The sequence below is a fragment of the Rhinolophus sinicus genome, linkage group LG17 (assembly GCF_036562045.2).
Source record: "Rhinolophus sinicus isolate RSC01 linkage group LG17, ASM3656204v1, whole genome shotgun sequence".
In the NCBI taxonomy this organism is placed as follows: domain Eukaryota; kingdom Metazoa; phylum Chordata; class Mammalia; order Chiroptera; family Rhinolophidae; genus Rhinolophus; species Rhinolophus sinicus.
Window position 1 is genome coordinate 2039493 of NC_133766.1, and position 15202 is coordinate 2054694.

General features: G+C 49.6%; 1 protein-coding gene across 5 annotated transcripts in view; it reads right to left on the minus strand.

Moving 5' to 3' along the window:
• Window positions 1-15202, minus strand: part of RXRG (retinoid X receptor gamma) — a 147426-nt gene that overhangs the window by 14797 nt on the left and 117427 nt on the right. For 4 of the 5 annotated variants that reach the window (XM_019747337.2, XM_019747336.2, XM_074322280.1 and 1 more), the window contains 2 exons: window positions 11184-11431; window positions 501-645 (listed from right to left, as the gene is read on the minus strand). In XM_019747337.2, the coding sequence (XP_019602896.1) occupies window positions 501-645; window positions 11184-11402 (364 nt within the window). In that variant the 5' untranslated portion in view covers window positions 11403-11431. Of the gene's footprint in view, window positions 1-500; window positions 646-9326; window positions 9551-11183; window positions 11432-15202 lie in introns of those variants that run through there. The other variant, XM_019747338.2, reaches the window with a different exon arrangement.

Below are 15202 nucleotides of genomic sequence, written 5' to 3' on the forward strand. Positions count from 1 at the left end.
AAAAATAAGACCTAGCTGGACCATCAGCTCTAATGCGTCTTCTGGAGCAAAAATTAATATAAGATCCAGTCTTATTTTAAATATAAGTAATATAATATAACGTAATATAACATAATATAACATAATATAATATAATATAATACCAGGTCTTATATTAACTTTTGCTCCAAAAGATGCATTAGAGCTGATGGTCCGGCTAGGTCTTATTTTTGGGGAAACACGGTAAAATATTAAAAGGTTTGTCTTTGTTAGGACATTATTTTTAGAATTATAAAACATATATACATAAAAGAAAGTCTAGCTTGAGATACTAGCTAATCACAACACTTTCTCTATCCCAGATACACACTCAACACAGCAACTCCAGAGGAGGGAGCTTCTGATATGTTTCCTATCAAACTAATCCTCAAAAATGAAATCATACTTTAAATTCATCAAGACTGCAGGCTATGAGCCCAGTAACAGGAATGTACAGCCTGGGCCGCTGCTACTGCACGTACCTGAGGATCGATCCCCACAGATGGCACAGATGTGTTTAACCAGAGATCCGGGGCTGGTGGACAGGTAGTTCATGTTGCCAATCCCAGGAAGCCCCGGTAAGGGCTTGATGTCCTCTGAAATGCTGACACTGTTGACCACATTGAGCTGCAAGAGGAAAAGAAAAACACAATAAAACACAGAACCGGGTAAGCCCAACCCCCAAGGCCAAAAGCAACAAGGGCATCCTTGAGGAAAAGCAAGGTCTATTTCAAGAACTAGTTTCCAGAGAATTCCGGGCAAGACGGTGGAGTAAGTAAACACTGTACTTGCCTCCTCCAATTACCATATAAAAATTATAATTAAATTACAGAACAATCAACCTGGAAGACCACTTGAAGTCTAGCTGAACAAAAGTCCTGTAACTAAGGATATAAAGAAGAAGCCACATCAAGAATGGTAAGAGGGGCGGAGATGTGGAACTGGCAGATCCTATATCCACATGTGGAGGTTGAGAGTTGGGAGGGATATCTCGGCTAAGGAGGTCCCCCCCCTGAGGAGTAAAGGGTCCCAGCACCAAACTAGGCTCCCCAGCCTAGAGCACCAGTGCCAGGAAGAGGAGTCCCCACAATATCTGACTGTCAAAACCAGCAAGGATTACATCCAGGTGAGATGGAGGGATGCTGGAAAACCTGCGTGTCCTCTCACAGGGACTGTACACAGACTCTCTCACTTGCAGGCATTCACCCTGGGGTCCAGCGGAGAGGTAGCAGCTCAGGAGGGGTCAGAGACATATAGGGAGAAACTGAGTTGTGTGGCAGCAGGGTGAGGGCTGGAGAGACAGCCGTCATTGTCCCTGTGTTGAGCCCTTCTTCCACATGGGCAAATATGAATCTGTATTAATGTGGTGAACACTACTTACCCCATCCTGGTCATTCCCTGAGACCCTGCCTCTACCAACTCATGTAATGACCAAAGCTCTTTCAGCAGCTGAGCCGTATGGGCAGCCGGCAGGGGGTAGGAGGCCTCGGGGTGCCCTGGGCCCTTTGCTGAGCTGCCCCAGGCCCGGTGCTGGTGGCAGCTGGCCTTGGTTCACAGTGTGGCTTATCCCACAAGCCTCCAGGTACAGCACAGGCACTGACCAACCATGGATTGCTCTGTAGCTCCTACCAGGTAGCCCAGGGCTGGTCACACACAGCAGTTGAACTTGGCCTGCACCAGAGCCCCTCCCAAAAGGCCCCAGAACCAACACACCCAGTGGCCAGCTTCAAATCACAACAGAGCACAATGCAATTAGCCCCACAAGCAGCACACCCAAAGGGTGGTCTCAGCAGGCACCAGAGCCCACAGGGACAAATCCCGCTCCATGGGGTAAGCCTCTGCACAGCAGCTCACATGCTGTGGTTGTGGCCAATCCTCACAGCCAGTCAGCCTGAGGGTCCATCCCACCCACTGTTGTGCCAATGCAATCAAGGCTCAACTACAACAGGAAGGCACATGCAACCCACATAAGGGACACTCCTGGGGCACCAGGCTCAGGTGACCAGGGAGATTGTGCCTTTGGCTCCCAAAGGACACCTACTACCTAAGGCCACCTGGCCAAGACTGGGAGACACAGCAGATCTACCTAATACATAGAAACAAACACAGAGAGGCAACCAAAATGAGACAAAGAAACAGATCCCAAATGAATGAACAGGAGAAAACTCCAGAAGAAGAACTAAATGAAATGGAGGCAAGCAACCTACCAGAGACAGAGTTCAAAACACAGGTTTTAAAGATGCTCAAGGAACTTAGTGAGAACTTCAACAAAGAGATAGTAAGCATAAAAAAGGACATAGAAACCATAAAAAAGAACCTGTCAGAAATGAAGAATACAAAACTGAAATGAAGCATGCACTAGAAGGAATCACCAGCAGACTGGATGAAGCAGAGGATCGAATCAGCAATTTGGAAGACAAGGTAGCAGAAAACAATCAGAACAGCAAAAAGAATTTTTAAAAATGAGGACAGTTTATGGTGCTTCTGGGACAACATCAAGTGTAACACCATTTGCATCATAGGGGCACCAGAAGGAAGAGAGAAAGCAAGGGATTGAGAACCTATTTGAAGAAATAATGACTGAAAACTTTCCTACCCTGGCAAAGGAAATAGACATACAAGTCCAGGAAATGCAGAGAGTCTCAAAAAGAGGAACACACCAAGACATATCACAAATAAAACTGCAAAGGTTAAAGACAAAGAGGGAATCTTAAAAGCAGCAAGAGAAAGGAAGTTATTTACCTACAAGGGAGCTCCCATAAGACTGTCAGCTGATTTCACAACAGAAATTTTGCAGGCCAGAAGGGATTGGCATGAAATATTCAAAGTGATGAAAAGCAAGGACTTACAACCAAGATTACTCTACCCAGCAAGACTAATACTTAAAATTGAAGGACAGATAAAGAGCTTTCCTGACAAGAAAAAGCTAAAGGAGTTAATCACCACCAAACCAGTATTACAAGAAGGGTTAAAGGGACTTCTTTAAGAAGAAGGAGAAAAGGGATAAAAAATATTAATAAGACACAAGTAACTACATTACCTATCAATAATTACTTTGAATGTAAATGGATTAAATGCTCCAATCAAAAGACATAGGGTGGTTATACCATATACAAGAATAAACTCCTAGTGGATTAAAGACTTAAATGTAAGACCCAAAACCATAAAAGTTCTAGAAGAAAACATAGGCAGTAAACTCTCTGACATTGCTCTTAGTAATAGTTTTTTCTGACATATCTCCTCAGGCAAGGGAAACAAGAGAGAAAAATAAACAAATGGGACTAAATAAAACTAAAATGTTTTTGCACAGCAAAGGAAACCATCAACAAAATTAAAAGACAACCTACTGAATGAGAAAAGCTATTTGCCAATGATACATCCAATAAGGAGTTAACATTCAAATTTTATAAAGAACTCATACAACTCAGCACCAAAAAACAACAACAACAATTAATCCAATTTAAAAAATGGGCAGAGGAGCTGAACAAGCATTTCTCCAAAGAGGACATACAGATGGTCAATGACATATGAAAAAATGCTCAATGTCACTAATCATCAGAGAAATGCAATTAAAGCCACAATGAGATAAATACCACCTCACCCCTGTCAGAATGTCCATTATCAATAAATCAACAAACAACAAGTGTTGGCGAGGATATGGAGAAAAGGGAACCCTCGTGCACTGTTGGAGGGATTGCAAATTGATGCAGCCACTATGGAAAAAAGTTTGCAGTTTCCTCCAAAATTAATAATATAACTACCATATGACCCATCAATTCCACTTCTGGGTATTTATCTGAAGAAAACAAACTAATTTAAAAAGATATGTACACATGTTCACTGCAGCGCTTTTCACAATAGCCAAGACATGGAAGCAGCCCAAGTGCCCATCAACAGACAGTAGACGATTGGATAAAGAAACTGTGGTACATTTATACAATGGAATATTACTTGGCCATAAAAAGGAATGAAATCTTACCATTTGCGACAACATGGATGGACCTAGAGGATATAATGCTAAGTGAAATAAATCAGACAGGGAAAGACAAATACCTTATGGTCTCACTTACACGTGGAACATAAAGAACAAAATAAACGAACAACCGAAACAGAAATAGACCCATAGATACAGAGAACAAGCTGACGGTTACCAGATGAGAGGGTTGAGGGGCTGGTGGAGAAAGGTGGAGGGACTAAGAAGTACACGCTGATGGTTACAAAATAGTCACAGGGATGTAAGGCACAGCACAGGGAATACAGTCAATAATATTGTAATAACCATGAATGATGCCAGGTGGGCACTAGACTTATCAGGGGAATCACTTCATAAGTTATATAAATGTCTACCCACCATGCTGTACATCTGAACGTAATATAAAATAATACGAAATGTCAGCTGTAATTGAAAAAAATAAATTTTTTTTTAAATAAAAAATATTTTTTTCTCTACCACAAAAAAAGTACTTTCATAGCATAGAGTATCTGCAAATACCTGTGTGCGATATGAATTTAAGGGAGAAAACAAGTGGGGCAAGAGGAACTAAATCATTTCTAGAAGCCAAAACCTAAACCAAAAATCACAGCACGTCTGCATCCGAGCTCTTGGCTTTTGTTCATTTTGCTCGTGCATCCTGTGTGAGCTAGAAATCCACACTGAACGCCACACTTAGGACAATTGCACTGTGCATTTTTAAATTTTTTATTAAGTCCTGACTGCCTCTGCAGCCATGCTCCAAGAGGAGCTAGGGCCCTCGGGCAAAAGGCCGACTCCCAGAGAGCCAAGAAACCCTGCGAATCCCTTCACTTAGTCAACAAACATTCACGGAGTACTCACCAAGCAGGTGCTGTGCCTGGCTGAGGCACGGGGCAGATAGAAATGCACGCCCTTAGGAGTTCACAGTAACATGGAGGAGAGGATATGTGTGCGGTCAAGGACCCGTGAAGATGCTGAACAAATGCCCAAATCACTGCAGTGCCACCAAAAATAGGGCAGAAAGTCCCAGGCCATGTTTTTGAAGGAGGAAGTGATCTTTCTGTGAAAGCAGGAGGTTCGTGGAGGCAGAGGCTGTCTGCTTTGTGTTCCCAGTGCCCAATGTGAGCCTGGCACGTGACGGGCGAGGGCTGACCCATGAAGCTTGCATGCGCCCCTCTCCTCAGCCCAATCACAGCCAGCACCCCTTTGAGCCCCCAAGGCTCTTGGGGAGACACTGCTGCTAAGGGTTTCGATTCATCAAAGAAACAAGTTAGCGAAATGCGAGCCCAAAACCCATGAGCAGCACTTCTGAGTGCCCGGGGGTACAGGTCTACATTCTGGGCACTGAGAAGGGCCAGAGTCTAGACGACCTGCCACTCACGGCTCAAAAATGCAGCCTCTCCCTGAGCAGTCAGACAAGCACCAAAATCAAGAAACTCCCAAGGTGCTGCAGAGCTGCTGCAGGGCCCCGTAAGGGCAGCTGGGGGCTATGTCGGGGTTCAGGGGTGGCCCTCTGGCTTTGGTATGGTCCACAGGGAGTGTGTCATATTGCCTGACCAACGTGACCGGGATGCTCACGCTGAACCAAAAGTAAGATTTTTCTCCTTTAGTCAAAGCCTTTGGGACAGAAGGAATGATCAATAATACATAAAATACAACAGAGGCTGAGTTAGGTTCCTTCAAAATGTGCGCGCTGTTTCCATTCACTCAGAATTTATTGTGTGCTGGGGCTGGGCAGAGACGCTGCCTTAAATGCCGGAGGGATGCAAACAAGAAGACACAACCTGCAGCGCCCTGAAATCAAGGTCACCAGGAACTTTTAAAAATTCATTTGTCTGAGGGATGAAAACGCGTATGTGACGGGAGAATTCTCTCCCTCTCCTGCTTGTCCTCCTTTTCACGCAAGGCTAAGACAAGACGTCACCATCTCATACCCAGCATTTTGTAGGTTTGGTGTAATACAGTAGTTCTGAGCCTGGACGTACACCTGGGAGCTCTGAAAGGATCTGATGCCTGGACCCCACACCCAGAAATTCTGAGTCAGTGCGCCTACGGGCCACGGGTCCTGGCATTCTGCTAGGTTGACCAGGTAAAGCTGTGCAGCCAGGGTTGAGCATTACTGGGGGCGGGGACAAAAGTTGCTGTGCGTGACTCCCAGCCCGCCCTACTGGCTGCAGGACTTCAGAGAAGTTCCTTGTCATCTTTGACTCCGTTTCCTACCCGTAAACTGAGCCTGGTAACACCTAACATACAGAGTCTAGATGAGACAGCGATGGAAGATGCCCATCAAAATGTCTGGCACACAGTAGGTGGTCCATAATTGTAGCTATAATCATTCCAGTAAAATTGGCTTAATTCAGACAAGAATTCTGAGTGTTTGTTTATGAGCCAACATCCCACCACGTGCTAGGAATTCTAGTCAGTGAGCCCTCACTCGCCAGGGGAGTTGAAGGATTCCATTTCTTAGCTGGGGCTGTCAGAAAATGATTTGATGGTGTCCTAACACTGGGTTGTTATTATTTCAAGATACGTGATACATTTAGATGCATACTGACTTTTAAGAAACAGCTGATGAGGCTTCTACCAGGCAACAGATATTGGCACTTTATTCATCTCAGGAAACCCTAGGTCAGATGGTCCCAAAGACAGAGCCCTCGAGCTGGCTCTGTCCCCGAATCCCCCGATGGACAAGAAAAGTCATGAGAATAAGAAGGGCACCGCCACCTGGGGTCAGGAGGTCCTCACCCACCTTCCCCTCCCGCAGGACCGGCTCCAACAGCCTGTAGTGAGCACAGAAAGTAAGTACTGTTATTGCTACGGTTTGGGCGACCGAACCGTAAAGCTCGCCCAGCGCTAAGCAAGTATTTTAACCCTCCCAATACCCCTACAAGGTCTTCCTATTTTTCAGATGAGGAAATGGAGCCTTCAAATGGTTTATTCATTTGTTCGCTCAGAAATCCTGCAGGGATGCAAAGAGGAAGATGCAGGCGCTGCCTCAAGGAACTGGCCATTGGGGAAGTGGATTACAGGTCAGTCAGGATAGTTCAGGAGGGAAGATCATACACAGCAGAGATCAGGGAAGACTTCTTGAAGGAAGTGGCCTTTGGCTGGGACTCGATGGCTTCACAGATGGATAGGATCTGGATGGGCCAGTGATGGGCAAAAGGCCCCGGGAACAGGAGTGGGAGTGAAGCCCAGGTGTGTGTGTCCGGGGGATGGCTGGAGAGAGGGTGGGACGCAGGCAGTGACCAGGCCGGGTCTTGTTTGCCTGGCTACCGGAAGTGGATTTAAGTTGGAGGCACTGAGGAGTCACGAGAGGTTCTGAGCACGGGAATAATGTCCTCAAAACCCTGCCTCAGTGAAGCCAACAGGGCAGCAGCACGAGGGGAGATTGGCAGAGACCCCGAAGGCTATGCACCTGCCCAGGTGCCAGTCAGGTGCCTTCCCAGGTCTAACAGGTTGCAGCTAGAACCCAGCACCTCATTCTTCCTTTACCGCACTGTCTGTCTCATGTGACAGGAGACCCTCAGACCTCGGGCCCTGGCAGCTTCCCGGCCCTGGAGCAGCCCCTCTGCAGCTTGGGGTTTGTGTGGACTCAGAGCAATGGCGAGAGATGGGAGGCAGCCAGCAGAGTGCAAACCCATTAGCCGCCCCCCATTCCCCAGCCCCCGCTGTCTTCTTCCATTAGAAGCAGCTCTGAAGGGAGCACTTAGGTGCTAGAGTCACCAGGCGGCCGGCTGCTCCCCGAGAACAGGCTAGAAACACACGTGGCGGGCCCGTCTGCCCTTTGCAGACTCAGCCGGGGGTGAGCAGCACTTCTTGGATGGCCTGCAGCCATCACGGAACACTGGCTCCCACATTTCTGAGCTGCTTTCAGCCCAAGTTATTCCACTGAAGGCAGATTCGTGGCCGGCCGGCTGGCTGCAGGCAGACGCTCCTTTTCCAGAAAATGGACTCCTTGTACTGGCGCCCCATCACTCTAACGAGGGACTTTGTCATGAGGAGAAAGGCGCCTGGGCCTCCCACGGGGAGAGAGGAGCCCTGGGTTCCCGTGCACACCTGCCACTTCGTCGCTGTGCGATCGTGGCCAGGTCACTTCACTGATACTCCGTCCCCTCACCTACAGATCGGTCAGTGGTCCCCGATCTCAGTGTGGGGGGCAGGGGTGCAGAGGGAGACGGCGGAGGGGGACGGCGAAGGCTGCACAGCCCCAGCCCTGCTTCACAGGCCTGCTTTTGTTTGGCGTGTACGTGAGGCTTTCAAACATGCTTTTGCTTGAAGAAACGGCTCTATGCTTCACTTTTTAAAAATTCTTAAACGAGACGATCTTTAAGGTCTGTTCTAGCTCTAATGTTGCAACTGTTATTATCTAAGTATTTACTATAACAGTGCAAACACCTGAAAGGGTAATAACTCAGTTATCAGTCACCACCTGGGCAGGAATTATCTGGACACAACCCTAGTCAGGCTGCTGGGTCGCGAGGGGACACAGAGGTGTGACATACAGGGCGTGTTCCAGGTGGAACCAACAGACATCACACTTACAGATATGCAGCATTTCACACACACACACATGCACACACACATGCTCACACATACATACACATATGCACTCATACACACATATACACACTCTCACACACATACACACATGCTCACACATACACATACACACTCATACACACACACACATAAACACACCCCCTCACACACATACACACACCCTCACACTCAGGAAAATGAGCCTACATTATTTTGTCTGGAAGCTGTATAAATATCTTCCCAATTACACAGCCGATGTTTTTGAAGATTGCTCATCCACTCACATACTCTCCAGGGCAGGCCCAGTCTTATACACTTTTAATCTCCAGCACCGAGTTTAGTGAATGCTTGTTGAAATAAACTTCTCTAGAGCCTTCCAGTAACAGAGGACACCTGACTCAATGATCAGGTGTATAATACACATCACCCAGGTCCAATAATAATAAAAATAATAAACTTATTGCCATAGAGCTTTGTAAGCACTTAAGAAGTGATTTTCCAAATCCACGTCTCCTTTGATTTTCATAAAATCATTGTAGGCTAATCAGGGCCAGATCTGTTAGCCCACAAGAGAACAGAAGGAACTGAGAGAGATGTCAGGGGTTTGCAAACAGCTACACAGCCCCTGCCTCCATACGGTCAGGTCGGTTCTCGTTCCTCTTCAACATGGATGGTCCAACAAGAGCAAATGGAGAGGCTCCACCACCGACTGAGAGCTCAGAACAGGAGACCTGCCTGTCTGCGGGCCCCCCGAGCCCCTCCCTCGTCCTCTCTCCCCAGTCGGAGGACTTACCCCAGACCCAGGTCACGGGAGGACGTCCCTCTCAGACCCCATCCCGCTCAAGGACGGCACGATGCCATTATCCAGACTGTTCCAGCTCCAACTCGCCGTGGTAACACCAAGGGCACGGGACGTCCTGTGTCCTCTAGTTCACTGGGAGAAGTGTCGCTGCCCTGTGGCTGTGGAGCCCCAGCGCACAGGCTGCTCGGTGTCTGGGGCCGCTGAGCTCCACCAGCTCCTGGCAAGCTGAATATAGTTCCCGAGCAGACTTGGCCTCGGCCTCTGCACACAGCCCAGTTGGCCAGGACCAAGTTTCAGCTGACCTTTCAACCCCAATCCCTCTGTACAGACAAACGGTCCAGGAATAGCGGCCCAGCCACGCACACGGCTGTGAAGATGCATTTATGGGCCAGCTTGGGCTCGGTCAGACGGCACTGTGGCTGCTGAAAGCCGGCTTGCACGGAGGGGCTTGCCCAGTCCCCACCCACCAGCCCCGTTGGCGTCTACCACCCACTGTTTATTGCTTCGTGGATATGATGACTGCGACCTGAAACTATCTCGTTCATTCATTTGGTTTCCGTCCATCTTGCCTGTTCCAGTGTAACTGCCATGAGCGCAAAAACTTCAGCCACCTGTTCAGAGCTTATCCCCGGAAACTAGGACAGTGTCACATGGTGCCTGAGACACAGCAGGAGCTCACACATGGGTATTTGGGGGAACGAACACCCTTCGCAAAATTTCACTTCTGCTCCCAGAACTTCAACCTCTCTACCTGTCTCTAACCCACCGGCTTTGACCTGGAATCCACTCACATGAAGAAAAACGAATAAACCAACCTGCTGAAGGTCCCTCATCTGGCAGGGCAGAGCTTCACCAGCTCTGTGGGTTGCAGGGTGTGAGAGAGGCATCACGACCTGTCCATCTCCACCACTGTCGGGTCCCCACTCCTCTGAGGGGTCCCTCATGGAACACGTGACAGGCTAGAGGGCAGGTCCCTTCTCTGTGCTCCCTGGGTTCTGCCCCTACGCCTAGGACAGCACGCACGACACTGACGCAGTCGGCTGCATGACGCACCAGGTCCCCCGTGAGGCCCCACCGGGGCCCCGATTGGCTCCTGACTCCCCACATCCTTTGCACTGCGTCTCTGCAGCACCTCCCACCACAGAGGCACAGCCTGTCTCCCTGTCCCACGCCAGAGTCAGCCAGACAGTCTTCTCAGGCCGACGGGATGTTAGTGGACCTGGCGAGCAGACCGCACTGTGCTTTCCTGATGCTGTTTGGACGTTGGAACGCCTGTGACACAGCATGAGGAAAGCGTGCCCTGCCGAGCAGCCACTGCTCCTGCAGTCTGGGACACGAAGAGCAGATGTGCATCCAGCCACAGCCCAGCCCAGCTCGCCCACCCTCGGGAACAGAGCCAGCATGACCAACACACAAACTGAGAGTGAGGAAAAAAAATGTGTGTGCTTTTGTGACACACAACAATTGGGGGTTGCTTGTCGTGCGGCACCATCACAGCAGCCACTGACCACTACAAGGCGGGAAAGCTGGTGACTCAGCGTGGCCGGAAGGAAGCGAAAGGCGCCAGGCCATCCTCTAGGGCCCTGGAACAGCAGCACTGTGTCTGCCACGCACTCAGCCCCTCTGCTGAAAAATGCGGAATTCACCACTAGGGCCAAACGCTTAGGACCACGGGGCTGGCTCCCTTTGGGCCACAGTCTCCCAGACAGTGAGGCGTCATCAGTTCTCCAGGGCTGCCCCACAAGCATGAGGGAGTCTGCAGAGACAGCCCAGCCCCTTTGGCAAGCACAGCACCTGCTGAGGGGGAGCCTGGCTGAAGCTGCTGCCATTGGCGGGGAGCACACTTACCTGGGAGCTGGGCGGGGCAACCAGGTTGATTCCTGGCGGGGCTGCCAGCGCTCCTGAGGGTGGGCCCATGGTGGACGTGATGACTCGATACGGAGAGCCCAGGGCATTGAGGGGCGTGCCCACCACACTCAGAGTCCGCGGAGCGCTGGCCGGGGCGTCTGTGTAGCTGGGGTGGCTGTCCATTGGCTTCCCTGTGGACAAGGCTGCTGATGGGCTCATGGACGTGGAGCCGGAGTGGCCGGGGGAGCCTGTAGGGAGAAGACAAGCACAGGTGATGGAGACTGGGGGAGAGCAGAGATGGCACTGGGGACCCCAGGTGCTCACTCCACACCAAGCTGGCCGAGCGACGGCAAGCAGAGAACAGAGGGGACAGAGCTGCTGCAGGACGGAACCTCACTGATGTTTTACTTCTCTGGGCCCCACCGGAAGCCACCCTGGGGCTGCATCCGGTCAACAGCCAGGGCCACAGGGCACAGGCTGCAGGTCCCAGGGCAGGGCCAGCCACACAGGGAGGATGAGGCAATACCCCCCCCCCACCAGGTAGGATGGAGGGAGCAGGTGCCCAGGCTGCTCCAGAATCAGCTTCCTCAAATTCCTGTGGCTGTGAGAACTGGGGCGGGGCTGAGCCTGCAAGTTGGGAGACAGTCATTCACTCACAACAGCTCCCACATGCTGGTCCTAGCAAATGTTTACGAAGGTGCCCATTCCAGGGGGGTTCACAGCCCAGGAGAACACAGCTCTCCCCATCCCCCCCGGAAGCCACCAATCTATTCTCGGGCTCTATGAGTTTGGTTTTTATTTTGCTTTGTTTTAGATTCCACCTATAAGTGAGATCGCACAGTCATTTGTCTTTCTGTCTGGCTTATTTCACGTAGCAGAACGCCCTCAAGGTCCATCCATGTTGTCGCAAATGTCAGGATTTCCTCCCTTTTTATGACACTGATATTCCGAAGTATATACTACATGCCATGTCTCCTCTATCCATTCATCCATCGACGAGCACTAAGGCTGCTTCCATGTGTTGTCTCTTGTGAATATTGCTGCAATGGACGTGGGGGTGATACATCTTTTCGAGTCAGTGTTTCCGCTGTGGGACTCGTCTTAAACATAAACATCCCAGTGGAAAAAGGTCAAGCTGGAGTTTCTCTTGAGCTTCTGCTCGCTTAGTTAGGGTCTAGCTGTGGAGAAAAGTCACTGCCATACCCGAGAAAGCTGTGACCTGGCGTCATTCTACCTGGAGAGTTTCAGTCTATCAGGGACAGCTAATCAACAGATAAATCCCAACCACCACATTCTAAGTCCCACAGCTGGCTGTGATTTCATGCAGGAGCGGGGCAGGGGCTCAGACGACCAGGTCAGACATTAATTATGTGGCCCAAATAGCACTAATCTCCACATGGTAACTCATGTTATCCTAACTACAAGCCTGTGAGGATCATTTCAGCCTTTTACACACGAGGAAATGTCAGCTGTCTCACCCCCATGCTGCTCCCAGTTCCAGGACGACTTGCCCCCACCTCTGTTTTCTAGTGAATTCTTATTCATCCTTCAAGTCTAACTCGAGTGTCACCTCCTCCAGGAAGCCTTCCATGGTATTTCTGGTCTGGTTTGATGCTCTTTTGTTTTCTAAATAACAGCCTGTTTATTTCCCTGTCTCTTCCACAAAACTGAAAGACGGGAAAGTGTCTGTTTTTGTTTCCCCACCTCAAGCACAGTGCGCTGTACCGGCCGGATAGGAAGTGACAGAGCCCAGATTCAAACTGTCAATGTGAAGCCCAGACTCTCTACTGTACGCCCCGCCAAGGACAGCAGAGATGAGCTGGAGCCGTCACATCACAAGGTATAGGTGACTCAATTCTGAAGTGCCCTCAACGTGAAAGTTCACCTGAAGGAGAGAGAAGAGGGCAGCTTCCCAGAACTCAAGCCAGAAAAACCCAAATCTTCCCAGACGGCAACTGACTGGAAAGAACCATGTTAGACTCTTTGAGGCCCTGGAAGGCGGTGACATTTACAGATGCCAGGGTATACCTTGAGCCTGTCACTCACACAGCATGTGACCTGATGGGCGAGGAGCCCTGAGCTCCGCTGGGATGGCAGCTGTCCTGCCCCACGGCCACGCCATCTGAAGTAAATCGACCTTCCCTTCCCGCTCCAGCTTTCTAAAAACAGACCAAAGGGCGCTGCAACTCTCCTTTTTATTCTGCTTCTCAGGGATCTCAGAGAGACGGTGTCTGTCCCCTCTCCCCCGCCCCCCGGGTGACACCCAGTACCTGACACGGGCCCTAGAGCGACAGGACAGATAGGAACACATGCATCAACCCAAGACTCCCCAAGATGTGGAACCTGTGACACCAGTGGGAAGGGACATTGTGGGTGGTATGAAAGTAAACTTTATAAAACATTATCAGTTTTATGTTTATTTTCCCTGTTTCCTTCTGTTTATAGCAAGTGACCGAGCTTCCATTTTTGCATGGAATTACCTTCCCCAAAATAGCTATTTAAGTTTTCACACACACACAAAAAAAAAACACTTGACCTAAGAGAGAGCTACACTCCATATACAAGGAAACTCAATATGTAGAATATCATGAAATTACTCTGCAAAGGCACGATACTTAAACATCGTTCAACCTGCACAAAAATATACAAATAGGGACTTTGAAGAACTCGAAAGTTGTTTCAAAAATAAAATGAGATGATGTGAGAGAGATTTGAAATGTAAAGCACATTTAAAAGTAATAATAATAATAATAATAATGACTGTCACATAGTGCCTGACCACTCATTGGGAGAATGGTACACTGCAAGATAGAACGAAACCGTGAGTTAAAGCTTGGTTTGCAGTGGCTTTAAAAATGGGGTTTTATTTCTACGGAGTCAGTGACCCAGAAGAGGCAGGGTACTTCATAACCACATTTTTAAAACTACAACTTGAAAAGCCAAACAGTACATCTCACACAAATGCATTTTGGTTTTCTGTCCCCCACAACGACCCAGGGTAGATTCTTAGGAACAAACAGCTTTGCTTTTAGAAAAGGTAAGAAACAATGACCTTGGTGACAAAAGTGCTTCTCCATGGAATTTCGTCCTTTCTCAAAAGTAGCTACTAAAGCACACCTGTCGGTGACATCTTTATAGCCTCACGCACTCGCACTCCTTTTTCATCAGAGCCACACGGGACCAGAGCCAGGACCTCAAGGCACCACACATTTTCCAGAAACCCGGTTTCTAGTCCAAAACCGAAGTCTGGGTTTTCTCTGCGGCTTCTCTCTGGCCCTCCAGACAATGCCCCTGCTCTGCCTCCCATGGGCCTTGCCTGCTCCCTGCCTGACACCCTCTGGACCCCCTCAGGTCACATCCACTGCCAGACACCGGGGGACGCACCGGTCTGCACCCCACACAGCTCGTTCTCTTTGCTCCAGCCCTGGTTCTGTCTTATAAAAATGAACTTATCTGATGGGAAGGGCTGGCGGACTTCCTCGGGAGCTTCTCTCCTCTCCTCCAACACACCTGGGGAAGGCTTTCACATTCCTGGGCCTCCTTCTCCCAGCAAGGAGCCTGCACTCGGTGGCCCCTAAGACCCTCGTGTGTTCCCAGCGTTGTTCCTGAGGTGGCATGTGGCTCCCTGGCATCTAAAAGAAGGAAGGGCGGGTGGCAGTCTGGATGGGCTGCATCTGCACCGGGAGGCCAGTCCCCATCAGCTGGATCACGTCAGACCTTCCAGCTCTCAGTGTGTCACCAGGAACCAGAGCTGCTGGGAGTCTGTCACTTTCTAAAGTTGCCGAGGGCATCGTGCACTACATATGGCAGCAGGGGGTCACCTATGAGAAGACAGGGCTCTGAAGCCAAACGTCCTAGGCTGAATCTGAGAACTTGACCTCTCTGAGGCTCAGTTTCCTCACCCATGAATGGAGACACACACGACCTCTGGCCAGCGGCAGCAGCTGCAATTCCGTACTGTACTGTAAACGTTGTGATGGCGGGGCCGCTTCCGGCCCTGATGCCATCACACATTGTAT